Here is a 24,441-nt window from a genome sequence, read left to right on the forward strand (position 1 = left end):
GGCATTAAAACTGCACTTTATTTTGTCAAAGGAGAGGTTTCCCCTTGAATTGTAAGTACAAAAAAAGTGTTTTTAATCTTTGGTGAAAATCCTTATTAATTCACTTTCAAGATAATCTGATGTTGATTTGTCAAATTTAATTACAGCTTCCGGTAACACTTGAAGTCTACTGCTTTTGCTTCAAAATTGTAATATGAAAATGCAAATTGAATGATAATTTAAAAGGGAGTGGGCATTTTAGTTGAACACTCAAAGACAAGTTCCTTGTGGAAATGAGGTTATTGATGCAGTTTATGATTTTTTCCTCTTTAAGCACTTTAAACAAATTAACTTTATTTCCTGCAGGATTCCATGTATCTCCATGACTTTAAGTAAAGTTGTGTATGTGTTATATGTGGAGTTTTTGTTTCACATTAGAAGATATTTAATAATTCTCTCTAGAAGGGAGGGTGGGAAAGGAGCTGTCATACATTGAAGCCTTTTACTATTAACCAAGGAATAGCCAATTATTGATAATCAATTTACCATTCAACAAAGTATTTAGATATTGCTCCCTTTTTTACTTTTAGGCTCTCCAAGCAGCTAGACAACTTCTCTTACAGCAGCAAACAAGTGGATTGAAATCTCCTAAGAGCAGTGATAAACAGAGACCACTGCAGGTTAGTAAAGCATTCTTGTCCTTGAGATCTTATTTTAAAAGATGTTCGTAATGATAACAAATGTGCAGACCCAGTTGTATACATTCAAGAAAATTATTACATTTGCATGTGTTGATAATTTTAATTCAAAAAGAGAGCCCATTTTACCTTTTGGAAAGAGAAAAATATTTTCTATTTCCATAGATTTCAAAAGTGTACGAGGCCACTTACTGCAAAAATTGTATAGAAACCGCATTTGGTATACGTAGGCATAAGAAGTTTTGTATAAAACTCCCTTGTGGGATTTTAACAGAATTTTATTCACAAGTTAAAATAAAATGTGAAATTTCTTCTCCAAAAGCAAAGCCATAGTAAGATGGTGTGGAAAGAGACAAAGCAGTCTTAGACAACCTCCGCAGTTGTATCCAAGTGACAAATGCAGAAAACCTCCAAGGTTGCCAGAAAAACTGTTTGAGTTTGCCAAGGAGTTATTGCTGTTGCTACAGTTATAAAAACACATTCTGGAGTTTGTTGTCCTTATTCACTATGTTTGTCCTGTGCAACTGATAGTATATGTATGTCCTTTAAAGTAACTTTTTCTTATGTAATATAACCACTGTTTCATATAGTCTTACCCAGGGTATATAGGCCATTGTTTGGGGAGAAGAAGCATTTTTAGGGTGTTTTTTTTAATGTTTGGAAGGTAGAATCTGGAGTTACATAAAACATCTTTCAAAATGTTTATCAGCTCTGTTGAAAGATAAGCAATGGTTTTTCCTGAATCCTGTGTTATATGTAAGCCTAATAAGGTAAGCTTAGTTTAAAAAAAAAAAAAAAGTAAGCATCCTTCTTGTTCCTTTATTTTAACAAAACAATCTTGGGTTTTTTTGTTGTTTTTTTTTTAATGGCCTAGCTGTCTATTTTCATTTTCAGGTGTATTCCCAGATGCTAGTAATTAAATCTTACATGATGGCCTTCTGAATGACAGAGAATTACAGGCTACTTATCTACACAATCCAGAAACTACTTATTCCCTAAAAACTGGATTAAATTTTTGGTCCCTAAACAAATTTGAGATCAGAATATATGTTGTTGGGAACCAGCCCTTTTGTGGGAGGTGGGTGGGAAGAAGGAGGACTTGTGGAGAGGGGTTGTGTTCCAACCGTGTAAAGTTCAAATGTCTGCCATGATTGCAAAAGTTGTAGTGAATCAGCCTGACTTTAAGATTCATTTTAACTTTTTAAAAAAAAATAAATGTCACATTCTTTTGTTTAAACTAATCAGTAATTTTAGGGTGACACACTTTCCTCACCATCATCTCTCCCCAAGTAAATGACAGTGATTGGAGTATTTCCATCAAATTCTCTTAGTCAAAGGGAGCCTCTCCATACATTTACATGACAGAGAAAAATCTGCATAGAAGTCACATAAGATAGCAAATGAAATATTTTCCTCACTGTAGGTTCAGATGGGAATTTTGCACTGTTGTTGGCATAGCAAGGGAGGTTTAGTTGCTGGCAGCATAAGCCAAAGGTAGGAGTTTATTGTTTCGACTTTGGGAAAAGCACTACATATTGTCCTAATTCTATTTTAACATGCCCCTTGATAAAAAAGACAAAGTAGTTGTTCCTTCCTCCCCAAAGCTAAGTCCAGTAGAAGCTTCTTTATTGCTGGTTACCAGGGTATCTTTGGAAAGAACGGTTGGGCTTTAGTTTGTCTTTCTTTTTTTGTTGTATTGGAAGGCAAGATTTGATACTTTGTTTAACTAAAATATACATAATTTTTCTTGAAAAGCACACACGTATAATGTAGGAATATTAATGACTCTAAAATAAGAAATTGTTGCTCATGTACCAAATGTTGTATAAATAAAATTTCGGGCGCAAGTCCTCAATTTTGTTATTTTATTGCGAAAGGATGATTGAAAGTAATTTAAATTTCTTTTAACAATTTCAAGTGCTAACCATTACCACAGACTTTTCTTGTGTCACTTATATTTAGTGTTTTATGATGCATATTAATATATCTCCTTTGTATAAATTATAAAACTATAGCATTTTATTATTATTTTGTATTTTAATCAGGTCTAATGCCAAAATGTCATAGGAATGAAAAGTTGGTTTTTATGAATGAGAATTTAGAAGTAATGAATGAAGACTTACCTGTTCACCAAATTATACACTGTGATTAATATAATGTGAGCCTAAAGTTTTAGTATCTCACAGAATTTGATAAGTTTAGCCATTGTAAACATACTGGGATTGTGTTACAAACCTAGCAGCATCTTCCTAGTTTGCATATGTTGTCAAATGAGGATATTAGGTGATGCTTATCCTTGCATCTGCAAATGCTTTTTAATGTGAGTTGCACTATTAGCCACTTATGTGAAAGGGTTGCATATTTTTGTTAAAAATTTTAACTATAAAATATGAAATTAACACTTTAAAACTTTGACGATTTTTTTTCAGTCTAGTTCTTTTTCTACTTAACAAAGAGTTCAGCCAATCTTTCAGAATAGAATTGGTGTAGATTATCTCTTAAAATGAATAAAGATAATTGAACGTGTTTCAAAACCTGCACTTATAAAGGCTAGGTATTTGGTGCTGATAATAGATCATGTTGGTTTGTGCTTTATCATACATAACACATTTTTAGAGGACCAAAAGAAAGGACGTGTTTTTCATTTTCAAATATAGTTTTGATGGAGAACTATTTTATAAGGTTTGAAAAAAAAATACAGAGAGTTAAAAAAATCTGTTTTGATGGCTCAAGTCACAAGAACAATATTAGGTCTTGTTATACTCAACTGATTTCTTTGAAATGTTGAAAAGTAGTAGCCAGATTTGAAGTGTGACATGGTAGAGAGTCTATTTCCAACAGACTAGTATTTATCTGCTGTTACTTTTTCATTTACATTTTTTCAGGGTTTTGTGCTACAGATGACTTAGATATTAGCCTATCTAATACAAAATGGAAAGAAAAAAATCACATCTGACAAGCTCGAGTACCGATTGTAGTAATAATTTCACTCTCATGTATAGATATCTGAATATATGTATTTGAAACATATTTACATTTTCTATTCATTCCATAAAACACCAATTGAATAGGGCCAGTCAGTAGGTACATTGATTAATGACATATTGATGAATAGTATATAAAGACTGTGATGTAAATGGGAGCTGATATTAACCTAGGCATTACCAGATGTTTCTTCTTTACATGCTTACTGTATACCCCAGAAAACACACTATAATGGCTAAAGACAGCCTCTTGTCTTGATTTCTGGTATTTATTTATATCTACTCCTAGAACTTCCTAGGCTTGGTTTACCCATAGTGGATCATAAAAAGAAAAGTTAGCCAAAGAGAATAAGTAATGCTTTCAATCTTATAAAACTAATTTCCAGATTAAAAAGAGTAAATTTCTTTTACTGTTTTTAAACACACACACGCACACACACACACACACACACACACACACATTCGCATATGCACACATGCACACTTCCATAATCTGTAAATTTTAAATTTTTTGTAAAATACATTATCAGTTTTCTAGCCTATGACAAATCTACTTAATTTAGTTTAGGTATGAAAATTGGTCGCATTATTGTTCTTGTTACATTTACAGCCATGAGACAGACTTGTGGTTCTTCAACAGCTGTGCAGAGCAGAGACGTAAATTTAAGGTAAATGACATTGCTTTGCTATCTTAGATGAATATTAGTATATAGTATTGTAATCACTTCCTTCATTGTAGGTTAATATCTAATATAAGGTTCTCTTTTCCAATAGGTAATTAAAATATATATTTTTTAAATAATTGTATTAAATAGTTCAAGAACAGAAGAATAAAAAGCAAAAGTGAATTACACTTAAGGGTCTTATTCTGACTCTGTCACAAACCAGTTAAATAAGTTAAGGAAGCCACTCATCTTTTTAAAATAGAGACATTGGGCTTAACTGATGGACAAAATATTACAATATGTGCTTTAAGATTTATTTTTTTAATCAAGTTATAGGCATCTTAATTTTTCAGGAATAGCTGTATCTTGTTGGGTATTAGTTTATGAGTTAAGATTTTATTTGTTTGTTTGTTTTCAGTTACAAAGCACTTGTTTACTAACATGCCATAGCCAAAAATAATGTTTTGGAATCAACGTACTAAATCCTGTGTGCGTGGAAACCATTGTGCAAGTATCATTTTGTACAATATCTGAAGAAACTTTGTTCTTTTTAATGCCTTGAAGTAGTTTTATAAATTGACTTTAGAAGAAACAAAAGCTACACAAAGAATGATTTTACCTATGTATTTTATTTAATAATCTACAGTAAAATATGTTGTGATATAATACAATTTAGCAAATTTCTACCTTTTTTACTTCTTCAACTTGAAATGTTAAAATTAACATCAGCAGACAAAACAAGAAATTCTGCAGTAAACTACTCAGCATTTGTAAAATTTCATATTCTCGGAATAAACCAAGAATAAAGTATGAAATATAAATAATGAAATATATATTCTAGAAGAAAATAATAACTGTAGGATATGGAATTAGACACTGATAAATAATTTAGGTTTTAGGAAATTATAAATGTTCATGCATGCAGTGGTAAAGAATAATGTTGAATATTTCCTTTTCAACCTAATTTCTGATTTCTAGTATGGAAGAATTAGAAGGAAACTAAAACATCTTGTTTCAAATACTGAAAGTAACAAAATCAAAAAATTTGCAATATGGATTTGAGTAGAGCAATGCACTATGATGTAGAAAACAAGATATTTTTAAAGTTTTTTTGTTATTTTTTCTATGTATCAAAAAGATAAGCAGTAAGTCAAATACATTGTTTTTATTTCATAAATCATAAATTTTAAAAAGTTTAACTTAAAAACTATTCACAAGGACAGACTATGCCTGTGTGGTACTCATTTTCCCATTAAAGTACAGAGCATTTCTTAAAAGCCAGCATGAAATAAGCAGTTTTACAAGAATGTTAAAGAATACAACCTTAAAATATGATGATGTTGCCACCCGTGGCCAGCTGCTCAAGGCTGACACCCTGTGGAGGAGGGTCTAGGATGTCCAGTCCATCATTGTTAAGTATGCTTCAATGGAAAACTTGTATCTCATCTAGTCATAGCATGTAGGAGAAAGAACATACGTTTTGAGTATGAAGCCTACTTTGTCCTTAATCAGGAAGATTTTGGGTAGGTAGAGTCCTTGGAGTCCATGTCATGGAGGCTGTTACCTCCTCTCTAAAAAAGGGACAAAGGACACCTATCTTGCAAGATTGTTGTGAAGACTAAAAAGAATACTGTGTGAAGTAACTAGCGTAAATTCTTGCACTTATAATGAGTTAATAAATACTGTTATGATCAGCTCCAGAAATTTTATATTTAATCCAAGGTTATGATAAATATTCTATAATATGGTTTCAATTGTTTGTCCATAATTTTCACTATTCACTACATATGCCTAATTTATAAGAAAGCAGCACTGAGTATTTTAGGTACTACTAAAGTATCTCTCCCTTCTATATGCCCCCACAACATACATATTTCACAGTTGCCACACGCAAAATTACTTTTTATTAATTTTTTTAACATTTATTTATTTTTGAGAGACAAGAGAGAGACGGAGCATGAGTGGGGGAGGGGCAGAGAGAGAGGGAGACACAGAATCCAAGGCAGGCTCCAGGCTCTGAGCTGTCAGCACAGAGCCCGATGAGGGGCTCAAACTCATGGACCGAGATCATGACCTGAGCTGAAGTCAGATGCTTAACCTACTGAGCCACCCAGGTGTCACCCAGCCACCCACGTGCCCCTCATAAAATTACTTTTTAACGTTTGCCTTTCCTACAAGGCTGTGAGCTCTGTAACAGCAGGGAACATGAATTTCCTGCTCATCTCCAGTGCCTCACAATGCCTGGTGAATAATAAAGCTCAGTAAATACTTGTATAGATGGTATGGAGCCTATAAGGAGTCTGTACTGTATTGTTTAGGTAGGAGGGGCTTTAAAGGCTTTTGATAAGCAGGTGATATGATCAAAGCAGTGCTTTGTGAATATCTCATCAACAGTGGAGCATTTGGAGGATGTTTAGGGGGAGGGGAGTTGCGAGGGGTCTGGAATAAGGATAAACTTTAAAAAATTATTTAAATAGGCATATGATGAACTCATCCTTAGGCATGTGGAGTTTGAGCTGATGGCAAGAAAAGTAAGTTAAAGTAACAAACTTTTAGAAAATTAGAACTTGACAGAGAGATTATAGCCAGAGACAACTATTTGTGAAATAATCCAGAAATGATAGATGAATCCATGAAAGTGGAGATTTCTGACAAAGATGATTTACCAAGAGGAGCTCAGTAACATCCACATTTTTTAGAGCAAGAAGAAAAAGAAGCAGAAGGATAAAAAGAGGGAGAGAGAGGAAAAGAAGAACCAAATTAGCATTTATCAACGAAGGTCAAGGAAAGGAAGAGCTTTTAAAAGGTGGCTCTTGTCAACCATATCAAGCAATGTCCATGAAGATGAGCATTTTCATACATACAATCTTGAATTGCAACATTGGTGATTGTTGATCCCCTAGTTTCTTTGTCATTCACCAGTAACTCTTAGAATCTGCAGTACTAAAGTGATCAAATAATGAATCAGAAAAAAGAAAACTTACTTTTACAAGAATGTTAAATAGAAAATTGAGAGTTAGTAAATATACTTCTGTTTTCTCAAATTGCTCTGTCTCTGATTGTATAAGTAATGAAGTAAATATATACTGCATATCTAATACTGAGTTCCCATAAGTTAATCTGGAAGAAAACTGCTTTCTAGGAGGTTAAATTTTCTCTTTTCCTACCAACCAAAGCACGTGTTCCATTGTGTAATCCATTAGGATTCAAAGAACATATTCCCTTGCCTTCTCTATCTTAACTAAAGTGAGGAAGAAAGAAATAGAACATTAATATTGTTAAGGGAGCTCTCCATAGGATTTAAGACTTAGGCTTTGAATTTTATCTTAAGATGTTTGGAGGTGTTATACAAGCCAAATTGAATGACAAAGTGAACAGTGTGAGTACATGATTAAAGACAAAAAGTGAAATTATTTTGAAATTCGCTTACATTTAAGATTCCTTGTGTTTCCTCAGTGGATTCTATTCATATATTTCGATCATCCTGCATTCTGTATTCCACTTGGTTTTCTTAAAATTTCCCCACTGTCTTCATCTTTTCTACTATATTGTTTCTTCCTTTATTGTCCTCTTCTTTTCTCTCATCATGTAGTCTTGTCCATTTCACTTAATCTCTGTCCCTTCAGTCCCATATTGAGAAAAGAGTAACTTTAAATGCCTGTAATTACTCAATTCTATCTTGAACCTAGAAGATATTCTAGCATATCATCTTACAAACAGAATAGAAAATCTGTGCTCCTTTTTACAGTCCAGTATCCACTATTTAGTTCTTATCTTGCCCCAAGAGAAGTTTCCATTATGCAATTTTAAGTTGTAGTTGTAGTATGCAAGCAACTCAGTTCTTGATGATCTTTGACACTTGGATGGACCTGGAACCCTGGAGCCTTTCATTTACTGCTAGAAATCCTGTTACTGATGACAGACATTTACAGGTGGCTCTTTAAAAGTCACCGTCAGAATGGTTACATCATTCCTTAAAGCCTTTTGTTAGATTTTCCAGAAAACTCATTGAGAGGTGAATATTCAAACTTGAATCGCTTGGGATAGTTATATTAAATGGCCAGTTTTTAAAGGAGATCTTAGGTTGTGCTGATTATAATTCATTAAATAATGCTGAGTTTGGAAGCACAGCATTTGAAATGATCAAACAGAGGTATAATGAATTGTTCTTTCAAAAATATTTAAGCCACCCTACCTTAATATGAAAATCATATAAGCTCATTATAAGAATCTAACACGATTTTAAGTTAAATTATGGTTGGGCACTAAGTTACTTTTCCCAAAGGCACTTAATAAATATTAATAAATTGCTATAGCGTAGTAGATTTTTTTAGATGAAAATTATGTTCTCTGATTAGATGAGGAAGAAACCACTCATGAGAACTAATTATAGTAGACCCTTGACATTCACAAGGTATGCATCCTGAGATCTTCATGAACCCTCAAATTCAAGAAATTCCCAGTTCAAAACTATGGAGAGGTCTATGCAGGCTTCTTTCCAAATACTATTCTTATTCTGAATTAGGCTACCATTGTCATGTGCAAACTGAAACATAAGTGAATCGCTTCCAGCTTTCAATAAAAATTCTTTCTTGACTTCAAAATATCTTTTTTTTTAAAGAAGAAAGAATTTTTTTTTAACATCACAGGTTTTCCTACATCGGTGAGAATAGGTAGAGAACAGCAAAATACATTCATAATAGAAGAATCATGGGGGTGGAGAAGTTAGTTTATGTATATGAGAAGTCAGCCATGTAAAGAATGGATCAGCCCCCCCCCCCCCAGCATGCTTGATTCATTTTCATGACCTGACAAATTACAGAAGTGGAATGCCTGGAACTTTGGAACTTGGTGGTTTGAAAATTATCAGACCAATCCTCAATGTCTGTGAATTTTAAGAGCCCATTCTGCTAGATCTTATACTCTAGCATATATGAGGAAGAATCCAGAGTGAACAAACAAGTTCCCCCTACCTTACTTGCTGATATTTTAAGAATTGGGAAAGGCATTCAATATAAATGTTTTCTCCTCCTTCATTTTAAATCTCAATGACATTAATAAATTACCTGGAGTACTCTTTCAGAGTAGAAGTTGCCTGGAATATTTTTTAGGGGCATGTAAGAAGGCAGTGTCTTAGGAATGAAAAGACCTCTTAGAGGTTCAGTAGATGAGTAGAAGCTTTATTTTAATGGCCATGCGTTGTTAACTGGCCTAAGCATTTTGAGCTTCATATTTTATCCCTGAAATGAGAGTCTCTGCTTACATTCAGTTCACAGCTGAATCACATCCAGCTTACCTGGTGGTTATTTTTTTTTTAAGGCTTTGTTGTTTGATCATGCCAATTTTTATAGTTTTGCCATATAGACACAGAACATGCAGTACCTAGTAGTAAAGCATTTTTATAACACAAAATAGAAAATTCCTTTGCACAGTGTATACATTCTTACACTTCTAATGCTGACACTTGTGCTGCTGTAAAAGCTGCCACCTTGATATCTTCTGCTAGTGCTACTGCAAGTCCTCAAGTGACAAACCAAGGAACATACTGAGCACTGATGTGCTGACATGAGGAAAATCTGTTGTCTTACAGAAGAACTGTAGTAAATTCTTCAATAGAATATCTTTGGAAAAACAAACCAAAAAAAAACAAAAACAAAAACCCGCAAACAATAAAATCATTCTCTTCATATTCCACCTTCTTCCCATAGAACCAAGCATGTAACAGACATTTAAAACATACTAATTGGTGATTGAAATATGACTAAAGTTTTAGTTTCTCCAAAACTGGGGCATCATTGATACTTTTCTCTTTATTATAGAAGAATATATTTCCAATAACTGTCATCAGTCTCCTGTGCAGTCTTAGAGTTCGCTTAGGCCAGTGTTTCTCAAATCCAAGAAATACTTCAAAACATTTAAGAAATGGAGAATTGGGGATCCACCCAAGACCATTCAGTAAAAATTTGAGGGGATTGGATTTTGGAAAAATCAAAGTATTTTAGGCTCTCCAGAAGATTCTAATGCAGCTGGTCCACAGAGTCATATGCAGAAATCCCAAACTACTTTTCTGAAACAGTGGGACCCTGTAATAAAAAGTACTGAATCTGGGGGCGCCTGGGTGGCTCAGTCGGTTAGACTTCTGACTTCAGCTCAGGTCATGATCTCACGGCTCGTGCATTCGAGCCCTGCATATATATATATATATATATATATATATATATATATATATATATGTCTTTAAACCTGAGCTAATTCAAAAGGCCCCTGGCTAGGTGTCTTGAGAGGTCTCTCTCCACTTATCCATGGATAATGGATAATTTCCAAATAATCCAGGATCATTTCCAACAATATTGTCAGAATTTTACTTTCAATCAGTTCTCATCAGTACTCTCAATGAGTAAAATCTTCACTAATGAACTCATTCTCTTCTTATATCTTTGATCAAAACAATTTGTTTTCTAAAGTCCTCCAACATATGCACTATGTCCAGTTGGCCTCCCTTTCAGTGTTAGAACCTTAAGGAAAAGGCTCATTGTCTTCAAAGACAGCTGTCTGCTACAGTGGCCCTCGCATGCTGATCTCATTGTTCACCACACACTTTTTACGTGGTATGTGAGCGGCAGTTTCTCTAACATTGCTTCGTGTCTCCACAAAGCTGACCTTGCCCTTCTTTTCTCAACATGCATTTCTCCACCTTTATCTAGAAATCTGGGTACCTTTTACATTCTCGTTATCAGCTACTCTGAAGTCTCTTATCTACTCTCTCCTGCCACACACACAATGTAGATTTAATTATTCGTTTATATATATTATTTCTATGTCATATACCTACTTCTATTTTTATAGGTATCACACTGAATCAGAATTACTTGGAGGCTGGGACTCTGTCTTATTCATCTTCACATTTCCAGTGTCTGGCATATAGTGCATTTTGGGTAAATGTGTGGAGTCCATTCATCAGGGCTAGTTTATAACTGAGTTTCTCCTTTCTGCCATGTTCCAGATTTGTTTTTTTCACTTGCCCTCTGGTGCATGCCAACGTAGATAAAGTTGTTTTAAACTGAAATTATTTATCTCTCCCAACCCTTATCCAATGCTTTCATCAACTTTTCTGATTTGTGTTCTACCGTGTCCAGATATAAACCCTTCTGATCTAATTGGGTCATATTCCTCTGCTCTGATGTGAAAATTTCCCTTTTCTTCAACCTCTCACCATGGCACAAAAGGCTATACATCATCATATACCTGATACATCACAACCATGACCTAATCCTTACTGCTCACTGAACATGCTGTATATTTATTTATTCAGTCATTCATAGATATTTACAGGTTGTTTCTTATATACCATGCACTTTCTGGGGTGACATGAACCATAAGAACTTTGATACCTATTTGCCTTGGTTTCTATTCCTCCCATCTGTTTGGAAGGTCATTCACACCTACCTACCCACTGCCTGCTACCTTAGTTGCCAGACTCCTACACACAATTTAAGGCCCTATTCCCTCAAGTCTTCTCTGACTCTTCAGAGAGAAATAATCCCTCACCCATGTGTATTTCGAGAACCCATATCGTATTTTTATTTTATCATCCCATATACGTTAGTTATAAAGATTCAGTTACATGATTAGATTAGTTGCATGAATCAGGTCACATTACCCACCCCCCTCTCACATTGCTAATTTATCTTGTCTTAGCTCTATTAGGCAGTCTGTTTATGACTAATACTTCAACCGATTCCTTTTCCTGTGTAGATAGCATGTAATATACTTATTTAACAATAACAATTATTTCTCCTTTTTATCTTTTCTTAAATATTTTCTTTCCTGATTTTATCTTCTGGTTTATTAATTTTATAGACACATAATATTTTGCTTACAATAAGCTCTTTCCCCCTATTTATTCTGTTTTTCTTTTTTGAACAAGATATACTGCTTGATTATTCTGTACTAGCAATGTTCTAACCCTGCTAAATATCAATGATACTTTTCCTAAGGAACTGGAAGTAGGAAGTGTGCTTAGCAAAATTATACCAGAAATGTACAAGATTACAAATGAGATGTGAGGATTTTTCAAATATCATCAAAGAACTATACTTTCTGTATGATTTATTGGCATATAACTTTTATGTGTTGATCGTATCTATTGATTTAGCCATGTGAATTTCAAATATTTCCACTGAAATACTGCCTAATTTTCTATGGAATTTGTCAGCTGCTCTTTTTAAGAATATAGATTTATTTTTCTCATAAAGCATGAACTCCTTAGATATGCAGTCTATATTTGGCTGGTACAACTGCTCAAGGATAACATGAAAGACCAACATTTCTTTTAGCCTCCTGCTCTGCCCCTGTGTAGCCTTTGTCTTCATGGTCACAAGATGGCTGCCCCTTTTCCAGGCATGTTCCAGGCGGAAAGAAGGGGATGGCAAAATACAAATAAGCTTGTGCCAGCTGAATCAGAGCCCCTTTAATAACAAGTGTTCCAAGAAGCCTTACATAGTAGCTTCTGTTTCCTTCTCGTTGGCCTGAACAGTATCACATGAACACATTGCTTCAACTGAATCTGGGAAGCTGATTGATTACGTTTGACCAGGTACTTTGTTACGCCAAACCCAAACTTTTCATAGAGAAAAAAGGAACGATAGATTTTGCAGCAGGCACCTAACGGTGTCTGCCACTAACAGTTTACAATAGATGTTAGTGCCAACTCATTTGGCCCAAGGAATATGTGAAAAGAGATTTTATGACTTGAGATACTTCAGTGACAAGTTTTGTTGTTGTTGTTGTTGTTGTTGTTTTTCTTCTGGGAAAATTTAGAAAGACACAAACCTATGTATTAAAGTGACTAAAGATGAGTGGGTTATATGACTTAATTCTAAGCTTTAATATTTTTAGTTTTAACAAAATGTTCTTAAAGATCCAGTATATATTCAGTACTGAGTAAAGCACAATGCTAGATCAAGTAAGCAGAGGTGATGCCTCTCCTCCCAGAAGTTGCTGCTGATGCTCCCCGGTGCTGGTTACGCACCCTGGTGCAACATGCATAGGCAGTGAAACAAATACTGAGAAGTTTAAATAAGTAAAGCATATGCATATATTGCGTGTAGAGAAATAGTGTTTTTTTTTTGAAGGGTGATTAAAAAAATAGTCATAGAAGCCGAAATTTAAATAAGTTAAGGTCAGGAGAAAAATTTTCATTTGGCTATTACGTATTGGGTTGTGGTATTGCTGGAAAGCTCAAGAAAGTTCTGACTTTCTTTCCAGCTACAGTGAAGATAAAAGATGTATTTCATACTTTTTCTATATTTTCTGCAATTATCTGTGTTATAAGCCACCACACTAGAAGAAAACAGGAACTTTGTGGGGTAAGTAGAAGTTCGGAGAAGGCTTGTTCTCCCCTCATCTCCAGCTCCACTGACATGTATGAGTTCCTGCTGTGTTCTGGGTTTCAGGTACTTTACCCCTGATTGGTCATTGTGTTTCTACCTAACCCAGAATTGGTTAGTGCTGTTCCTATTTTACCTATGAGGAATTATAGGGCCAGAAAGGTTCAGTAACTTTCTCAAGGATCCAGGGATGAATATAAGTTCTGTCTGACTACAAGGTCACCTTTTTCATGAATGAATAATTTCTTTAGGAATTCTCAGTTTGGGGACAGGTAGGAAGACAGGAAGGGCAGAAATTTCTCTTCCTGCCTTTGGCTGCCTGTCTGGTTGAAGGATGACCTTTCTGGGGGAGTAAGAATGGGAGGTCCTTATGCTATATGTGACTATGCCCCACCAAACTGGGATTGTTCTGCTGACTGTGTGTCAGCCCTTGATCCAGGGCACCTTGAGAATAAGATTTAATCACTGGCTTGGATCTGAGATGCTGTAAGTGTGTAATGATTTTTAATAATCTTACCTTCTCTAATAGGTCCTACATGCTTTGTAGTAATTATCCAGTATGAAATTAAAATGAACTTAGTCCATCTTCTTCTCAAAATACATGGTTTATGGAATTAGTGAAATTTGATTTTATCTTTCAAACAAAGGAAATAGTATAATGAATTTTCCTTTGAGAAACACATCATAGGGGCACCTGAGTGGCTCAATTGGTTAAACGTCCGACTTCATCTCAGGTCATGATCTCATAATTCATGGGTTCGAGCCCCACATGGAGATCTGTGCTGACAGCTCAGAGCCTAAAGTCTGCTTCAGATTCTGTCTTTTCTTCTCTCTGCCCCTCCCCCCCCCACACACACTGTCTCTGTCTCTCAAAAATAAATAAACGTTAAAATTAAAAACAAAATACATCATAAATTTTGAAAGCAAAGTAAGCCAAGTGACCATATTATTTTTATTCCCTAGTAAAATTATGATCTTTTTAAGGATTTGTTTACCTGTTTTTTATCTTGCTCTTCCTGTATGTGGTTTCTTTTCATTTTATTTCTAATACTTACTTGCAGTGGTCATTTTGCATATCATTAGGCCAGAAGATCAAACCCTGATACCTTTCCAGTGCAGGCAGCTAAATGTAGACTAGGTGCAAAGAAATAGGGAAGAGTTGGAAAGATATAATATTTGAGAGCTCATTTCCCTCTAAATAAGATGCACATTTCTTTCTCTCCCTTTTTACATTCTTTCCCCTCTTTCTTTATTACATTTTTTCCTTTTCCTTTCTCCCTCCCTTTCTCCCCCACTCTGACCTGCAGGACCCGTTTTGCAACCCCTTTAATAAATACTAGAATATTGAAATCAATCTATGAAATACAGAGATGTATATACATATAGTAAAAAAAACAGGGGGGGTCTCCTAGGTGGTTCAGTTGATCAAGTGTCTGACTTTTTAAAATTTTTTTTTAAGTTTTTATTTATTTTTGAGAGAGAGCACGAGCGGGGGGAGGGGCAGAGAGAGAGGGAGACACAGAATCTGAAGCAGGCTCCAGGCTCTGAGCTGTCAGTGCAGAGCCTGACTAGAGAGCCCAACTCACAAACTGTGAGATCATGACCTGAGCCAAAGTCGGACTCTTAACTGACTGAGCCACATAGGCGCCACCCCAAGTGTCTGACTCTTGATTTTTGCTCAGGTCATGACCTCATTGTTTGTGAGTTTGAGCCCCACATGGGCTCTGTGCTGACAGTACAGAACCTGCTTGAGATTCTCTCTTTCTCTCTCTGCCCCTCCCCTGCTAGCTCGCTCGCTCTCTCTCTCTCTCAAAAATAAGCATTAAAAAAAAGAGACTCAAGTGGTTTCTGATTAGTGATTCCTGAGTCTTTGAGAATACATGAACTTGTTGACGCAGTGTGCAGTAAGAACCCAAGTTTCTGATGGAGCACTGATAAATGAATTACTCAACATGAAGATGTAACTTGCCATCACTGAAGGGTCAAAATAGCATTGATTCACAATGTCATACCAATATAAATTGCTTTAAAGGAAACATCTGTTCTCGACATAATTGATAGTGAGAAATGTTTCTTAAACCAAATTAGAAATGATTACTTAAGCAATTGATGTAGTTATTTTATTTGGCATTCCCACTCAATAATTTCCAGCACTGCTAATCTAAAGGTTGGCTAATATATTTTCTCCCCACTCCCTACCTTTTTGCTTCCTATTCTATTCAACTAGATACTTAGTTAATAAGAAGAGAGTTCAGGAGTAATGTAGATATAAATTGAAAAGCCTACTCTCTATAATTTCATATGAAACAAATGATTATCATGCTCCAATGGAAAAACCACAAGCAAAAAACAAAAGAGCAGTAAGATTTCAAAAGTGGTTTACAGTATTTCCGTGTATTAGAATTTACATCCTCAGTCAATCAATCCATCAAAGAAACATGACTGAATGCCCTCAGTGTGTTAGACACTTTGCTAGGCAGGCACCAGGTACCATAGGGGTTTCAAAATGTTCCTACCCTAAGGGAGTTGGCAATCTGGCTAGATAAAAATTCAGGATAATAACCATTTTTCTAAGCCATTTTAAACAAAACTCAGTGGTTTAAGGTAAAAAAAAAAAAACCCTGCTTGACAGTTATGGCTTTTTAGAGCATTCTATGGAATAAATTGGATTTTTCTTTTCTCTTAAGTGTTTAGTGAATCAGCCATCACTCACAGACTGAGCAGAATAAGGTTTTCTTCATTTTTGTCCCTCCTAAGGCATTGTTTGTGGTTCCTTGAAATTTGTTGAGGACTGAGTTCCAAAATCTGAGAAGTATGGAAACAAGTCTAAGCATAACAAGTAATAGGATAGAGATGATGAAAAGGAAAATGGGAGAGCCAATCACAAAGGGGGTTTACTTTTACTCCGATTGTAAAGCAGAAGAAAAGGAGAAAAAAGTATTTTAATAATTTCTTCACGTTTAAAAGAAACCCTCGTGCCATAGGTAGTTATGTATTTATATTTCTGCATTGCTGAGACTAAGGGAAGAGTATAAACCCTGTTTTAATAAGAAAAATCAGAACACTCATATGATGAATCTTCATGTCTGTAAAGGTTTTTAGGAGCTAACGTGTTGTATGAAAAATATAACTACTGTTCTATGTTTTATTGAAAATCTGCAAGTAGCCTAATTTTGAGTGATTATTAAAGCAATGTGTGCTCACAAAAAAATAATTCAGGCAGTTCCGAAAAATATGAACAATTGAAATTCACCTGAACTCCAAGCTCCCGGTGATCGTGTTAACACGTGTATATATGCGATCACCTGCATTTCTGTGTGCATCCGTGCGTGTGGTATCATTCTGCCAGTCTAGAAATGAATGCAGTTTTATAGTTTTTAGACCTCTTACATGTAAGATTTATTTGTATATTCATCCATTGGAGTATAGCTTAGTTTCGGATCTAGAAAAGCATGAACGTGTTGTAAATGACTTGTCATTGTTCAGTTGAGGTTTTGTAATAAAGAGAAGAGGTCAGATTCTGTGGTGTCAGGAGAGGCTTTGGATCCAAGGATTGGCTCCATCACTCACTAACTGTGTGAGCTTGGAGAAGGCAGTTTAGTTGTGTAACCTCATTTTCTTTTTTCTGTCAACTGAGAAGATTTGACTTTGTCTGCAGCTCTAGAAGTTTATTATCCTAATCCTTTATTTTTAGCAAAAGAATAGACCTTTTCAGGAGCTTATATTTACAAAAAATCAACCTTCTTTACGGTTATATGTCAAAAGCTTTTAACTTTGATAACAAGCTAGTTTTTGTCGATAGCAAAAACAAAAAGAAACAAGATTATTTTAAAATTTAGAAATTTACAGCTCATTTACTGAGGTTAAAATATTCTGATACTCAGAGAAAAAGTGAAATTTGTTGTTAGAATATTATACAATTGCGTATTCATTACATACAAATATAGTTTTCATTCCATTATGTTCCACATGCCCCATGACATGCCAGCTTATCTGTTTAGAGTACTTTTCTGTGTGCTCAATTATATATGTAAGTTTTTTAATGAAGAAAAATAAAATAAGGAATATTTAGAAATATAATTATATAGAGGTCACAACTGTGAAAATTGCTTTTCTCACAATCACTATAACTTGGTTTTATTGCTGAAATTATATAGTAATAAAAATTATTTTTCTGCTCCTAGAGTAACCAGTCTTGGTTCTCGGTAAGAATTTGCACTATATTTATCTAAATAGAAAATAGTTCTTTTCTTTTATTATAGTCACTTTTGAAACAGTGTTTTCTAGAGGTGCTTGGGTGGCTCAGTCAGTTGGGCGTCCGACTTCAGCTCAGGTCATGATCTCACAGCTCGTGGGTTCAAGCCCCGCATCGGGCTCTGTGCTGATGGCTAAGAACCTGGAGCCTGCTTTGGATTCTGTGTCTCCCTCTCTCTCTGCCCCTCCCCTGCTCATGCTCTGTCTCTGTCTCTCTCAAAAATAAATAAACATTAATAAAAATTTAAAAAGAAAGTGTTTTCTAGTACATTTAAAGCCATGAGTTGAAATATTTCAGATCCTGTGAAGTGAAAAAAAAAAGAAATTTTAAAATATTTTGTTATTAAAAATGTTTTCTCCTGTTTATTTATACTAATGGCTATTATTCCATTGGAAACCAGCTCTGAGTGATAAGAAAGAATATTCTGGGGTCAGAATGCCTGGTCTATAAGGCTGGTACAGGTTTTGAGAGTTGAGCAAATCACTTAACTCTTTTGACTCTAAGTTTCTCTTATGCTGAGAATTGGTAAATAATGAGCATAAAAAATGTAATAGAAATGCAAGCTACAATAAATGTTTTAAGTATTTTCATCTTCTACTATAATGAAAGCACTTGTAAAAATGGGATTCTGAATGAAATACTGAACTAAGAATTGAGGCATTCAATGTTTACTTCTATGGAAGTCAACAGCCTGTAAATAAACAGATCGTCTCTATTGCTCTAGTTCATTACTGTTCATGCTCTCATTCAATTTTCAGGAAATAAATAACATCTTTAGAAAGCTCTAATTTCATTTCCCATGCATAATAGAAGATTAAAGAGAGACAGTTTTGTTGACAGATTACATGGGTCTCTTAGATTCTACCAGCTAGAATCTTAACTGAATGATTTAAATACATGAAGTAGAAGAATATGTAACAATAATAATCTGACTTCCTTTTTGATGGCACTGAGTATATATTTCAATACACATAAACAAAGTGTATCCTTTACAAGATGAAAGTAAATCTCTGCTCATTAAATTATGATATAGTTTTGTTAAAACATAAATGGAATCCAGTTTAGAAAAGATGTTCCAAAAGATGCCACAATTATCCGTGTTGCAAACACATTTCCAGATCATTTGTAGCTATTGCTTGATTCTCCATTAATGCATTTGCTGTTGATTCTCTGGTTATATTTCTTACTGAAGTTTTCTAGATATATTTTTATTGTTCTTTTTAATCCTTTTTGTTGTATATAAAATACATGTTACATGTTATTTAAAAAGTAAAAAAAGGGGCGCCTGGGTGGCGCAGTCGGTTAAGCGTCCGACTTCAGCCAGGTCACGATCTCGCGGTCCGTGAGTTCGAGCCCCGCGTCAGGCTCTGGGCTGATGGCTCGGAGCCTGGAGCCTGTTTCTGATTCTGTGTCTCCCCTCTCTCTGCCCCTCCCCCGTTCATGCTCTGTCTCTCTCTGTCCCAAAAATAAAATAAAATAAAACGTTGAAAAAAAATTAAAAATAAATAAATAAATAAAAAGTAAAAAAAGCCTCCAGCAATAAAAATCAGTATTCTCACATGTTGAAACAGAGGAGGCCAATAATGTAAGGGTTTTATGCTTATTCCTCTAATTAATGTTATTATTTGATTTTATGCTTATTCCACTAATTAATATTGACCTAATAAATATTATGGCTTGTATAAAACTTTCGTCAAAATTTTAAAAGTCAGGAAACATTTAAAAAATAAAAGATCTTCGAAAAATAAGATGCGCGCATTACTGTTTGGAACACACACATACCCATTGAGATTAGTGTGATGTGATTTGTCCTGCAGCTGCTTCAAATTAAGAACAGGTGTGGAAGACAGATTATGCAAATACTCATATTAATGTAATTGTCAAATTGGTGTGTTTACCATTGTGCTTTTAAAGAGTAGACTGTACTCCTATTTTAAATGTAAATTAGCTTCATTCTTGAGAGCAGCTATTGGATAATGAAACATGGTCCTGGCTTAGAAATGAATAATTTCTAATAGTAACACAATTCTAAAATTTTGACATTTTCTTTCCTGGTAAACTGTTTAATACATTTAAAAAATGGCGACTCTATACTACTTTTAGTACATATATAGCCCTGGTGGTTTTGTGCAAGTTTGTGATCCTGGCTCTGGGCTACTATTTTCTTTTTCTATTGTTATGCATGGTGATTACTGTGATAGCTTTTGCTCCCCTTCCATCTTTTCTAATTCAGAACACATCTCAGCTGTCCATCTTTGTGGACCTAAACTCTCAAAAATAAATTCTTTGGAGAAGTTACATTATATTTATTTTAATAATAGCCTTACCTCATGGAATCTAGTTACTTTCAATTGTATTTTCGTATTTTAAGTGTCAAACACTAATTTTGATATTTTAAACCATGTTTTGCGAATACAGAGCAGCCTTTTACTACTAGTTCACTCATGTATCTGTGTGAGGATTTTGTACTTGCTCAGTGTAGTGATACAGACTCCCCTGCCCAATAAAGGGCTTTATCTTAGTCCCCATCCAGCCTTTAGTGACAGGTGTTGTGGGTGATCATAACTAAATAGGTGACTAAGCCAATGAAAAGGAAAGCTGAGGCGTCAACCAGAGATGTTAGAGAAGTCACATTTCTCATGTTCCTATTCTTTTTTAATGCCTCTTTTTCTCTAAAAAAAGAGAGATTCTAAAGCATTTGTGATTTTATTTCACTTGGCTACCATATATATTCAGTGCTCACTTGATGTACCCGATAATGTGTTTATTTATGCTGCCTTATTTCAGAATAGGAAACAGGCTTGGAAAGGTTAAATTACACTATCTAAGGTCACATAGCTGGTAGTTTGAGCTGCTACATGAATTCAAGTCTCTCTGATTCCAATTCCTGTGCTTTTTATCCTGGTATTAATCACTGATAGCATATGCCTCTTAATTGCTGTCCAAAAGGTCTCTCAAATTTTTCATTTTTGGAAAACAAGTTTAAAATAACAAGGATGATGAGGTATGAAACGGGAATCCTGCCTTTTCTTGTCTTCATTGTCCAGGATCTAGATCCATTTGTGACTGCGATAAAGCTGTGGTTTGCAAGGGAAGAGATGGGGGAATGAGTGGAAACTCCCTGGAGGAGTCTCTGTCACCACTATGGTTAAAAGATTCTACTGGAGTGATTCTGACTTCCAATATTCCTTTCTGTCCTGTACTTCATCATCTCCACCTGTTGGGAGGCACTGTTGAGAATGCAGTGGGACTTGATGATGCAGTTAGATGTTTACCCAACAATGTGTAGAATAATCTTTTGATATGAAAAAAAAAAAAGTGCAGGGCAGAGCTGGGACTCTGCGGGAGTTTCTCTTGGCATCATGAGAGTTTTCTATGCCTAATGGGAAGAGTTTCTGTTGGAAAGAGTACTATTTTTAAATAATTGATCCTCTTCCTTAAGGTTTCCTCTCTACCTCACATCACAGTCAGGAGGGAGAAGAGGTTGATAGGGAGCAAATTATAATCAGAGATGCCAACAAGATAAGCTTCTGTGTGTGCAGCTTGCAGTCTCTATTCCTCATTAAAGAGTCTATCATTTATCATTATTGGCAAGAAAAGGAGCTGCCACTGAGACCAACAGCGGATAAAAAGTAGCTGATCCAAGGGCTGCTGCTGCTTCCCCTGCAGGGATCAGAAAAGGACCTGCCACAACTTCTAGTCCCCTCGTAAATTCCTAGGGCGACATGATTTCAATTGCTCCTCAACGAGGAGTAAAGCACACGGTAAAGGAGATGCTGATACTTTCTGAATTTTGACCAATGAAAGTATGATTCAGTGTTTTGTCGTGATGCGTAATAGATACAGCAGTTGCTCTGCGTACTTCATTCATGGAGTCAAGTCCAAATCCAAAAATACATTTCTATGGAAAAGATTCCTGAGGGGTAATTAAAGGTCTTGCCCAGTCCATCGACTCCAAGGACATGTAGGGTTAGCGCCTCCTCCAAAAAGGCAGTGAATGGCTCCTTACTACTACTGACTACTTATAATGTATCTGTTAAAGTTGAGGATAGATGCATTTCAGAAGTACTTTAAACAAGAGTGTCTTACTTCTAGTATGATGTTTAAAAGTGTATCACTACAAGACCATCAGCTAAGCTAAGGTTTCTACTAACAAAAAATTAATAACTTTATGGATAGTTTTTGTTGTTTTTGAAAAAAAAAACAAAACAAAACCCTGAATCAAGTTGAAAGCTACACAGCACTTCTAATGCATTACTCTGTTTTATTTCACCTATTAAATTATTAGTTTAACTTATTTCATAGTAATTTTAATTTTTTTCAGATATGGAGATTAATACATAAAATGCATTTTTTTTAATTAAGCAAGAAAGGCTTTTTCTTTAAAAAATGTTAAATCCCTACCCTGAATCCTTGGGCTCTAACCCTATGTGCATACATTCTTGGACAATGTGTCAAGGTAAAAAATCTAAGGTTTATGCTTGTGCTCAGTGTCTTGACTTGAAATAGTCAGAATATTGACTTACTTAGAAATTGGAAGCTGGTTTAATACATTGGGCCAGCCGTCCTGAAAGCCATTTCAATAGACTCTGTACCCTGGCATTTGTTTTAGAAATAATTGCATGCAAATGTAGCTTAATATCTGTACTATGTCTCTTAATCCTAACCAGGCATTTTCCATTAGATGGAGTCTGAAAATCACATTAAGAAAAATATATCATCTGTGAAATTATATTCTGAATGCCCCAAATAGCAAGGAAAGGGGCAATATCCAGTAAATCTAGTACGAAGCATTCCTTTCTTTTTCTGAACCCCAAATTTTAAAAAGTTCATTTCATTTCCTTGAGTGCTGCATTTATAAAATTGAACTAAGATCTTATGTTTTCCCAAGTTTTCAGTGTAGTTAATCACAAAACTTTCTGGGAGATAAAAATATCCTGGTGTGTCACATCAAGTTATTTTTCTTAACTTTTGCTTGGTAATACAAGTTAATTTAGTTCTGTACCTTCATTGTGACACGATTCAGACACGTTACATTTTAGTACTCTTCTGGTCTTGCAGCCCAGTTTTCCAAATGAAATTTTGATACTGAACTGACTTTAAATATACTTGAATTTACCAGTAGACTTAAGGGATTGGGAAAAAATAATAAGGAATAAGACATATGTAAGGTCCTAGGAAAGCAGCTGACTGGAAGGAGGACGAAGGAAAATTCCTGGAAACAAAAAGTGATTTCTTGCCACTGTAAAGATTTTAAAAGAATCACTTGTGCCAACATGTACTGGTCAGTTACTTTCAGGATCACAGTTATAGTATTCTAAATACTTCCGAAATGTTTTATGTATTTAACCCTTCAATGAATCCTCCAAGAGAAAAGGCAGATGAAGTACACATTTAGTGATGAGAAACTTGATGCACGTGAAGGCCACTTTACTTGATGCTCTTGAAGATCTGGCCTCTGCTTCTCCCTTTTGTCCTCATGCCTGCCACCCTGTCTGTTCTCTGGCCTTGCTAGACCATCTGTCTCTGTTTCTCTGAATGCAGCAGGGGGTCATTTAGCTGCAAGCCTTCGTATAGGCTGCTCCTTTGATCTTGAAAGCTCCCTACCTCCACCCACCACATACCCATTTTGTATATCAACATCTACTCATCATCACCTAGGCTAAAATCCTTTTCTGTCCTTCCTCTAGGCTTCCATGGCACCCTGTGCATCCATCTTTTATAGCATATAATATGTTACTAGTCACTAGTAGTTTGTCTTCCTGATTTGACTATAAATTCTTTGGGTTAGGCGCTGCCACTTGACTTTGTATCCACAGAAGTGAGAGGGACCCCCACCCAAAATTTGGTTCAGATGTCAAAGCTTATGACACTCCAAATACCAAGAGAAGTTTGAGAGAAATTTTCTTCCTCACACAAGAAAGAGACTCCTGGGGAGAGCTGATTGGACACCAGCAGGTCCAGGAGGGAATGGGTTGGGTCTTTCTAGGGCCTCTGACGTGAGTTGGAGAAAAGATCCCTTGAGTGGGGATTTAAGTTTCCCTACAGTGGCAAAGGAGAGGTGCGTGCACAAGCTTTCTGCCCAGATATTGGACCAGAGGGGAAGGGGAGGTTGAGGATTAAAAAGAAGTTAGCAGCCAAGATAAAAAATAGAGTAGAACTCTCATTATGCTGACATAAAATATGTGATCAGTAAATCTGTGATGTCCTGTGCTGGCATACAGGACCGCTGCTCTGTACATTCTCACTTCATTGAGAAAGCTGTTTTCCCATGGCGTACTCTGACCCAGTATTACCTCACCTAACTCAAGGTAGCAAGACACATCTGCATTTTCTTTCAACTACAAAGTAAAAAAGAAGAGCATAAAACTGGGACTGTTATTCTTATGTTTGCATAGTGATTTCTGCTTAGCCTCAATACACTCCGGAAAAGGAAAAATCGTATTACATTCAGTATGTTCATTTTATCAA

The 24,441-nt window shown here is 35.3% G+C and overlaps 1 protein-coding gene across 1 annotated transcript in view; it reads left to right on the plus strand.

Moving 5' to 3' along the window:
* The window catches only part of FOXP2 (forkhead box P2), a 565,342-nt gene that overhangs the window by 411,844 nt on the left and 129,057 nt on the right, over positions 1–24,441 (plus strand). Inside the window, exon 5 of the mRNA XM_047845413.1 lies at positions 570–659. Within this exon, the coding sequence (XP_047701369.1) occupies positions 570–659 (90 nt within the window). The remainder of the gene's footprint in view (positions 1–569; positions 660–24,441) is intronic.

The sequence above is a fragment of the Prionailurus viverrinus genome, chromosome A2, assembly GCF_022837055.1.
Source record: "Prionailurus viverrinus isolate Anna chromosome A2, UM_Priviv_1.0, whole genome shotgun sequence".
NCBI lineage: Eukaryota > Metazoa > Chordata > Mammalia > Carnivora > Felidae > Prionailurus > Prionailurus viverrinus.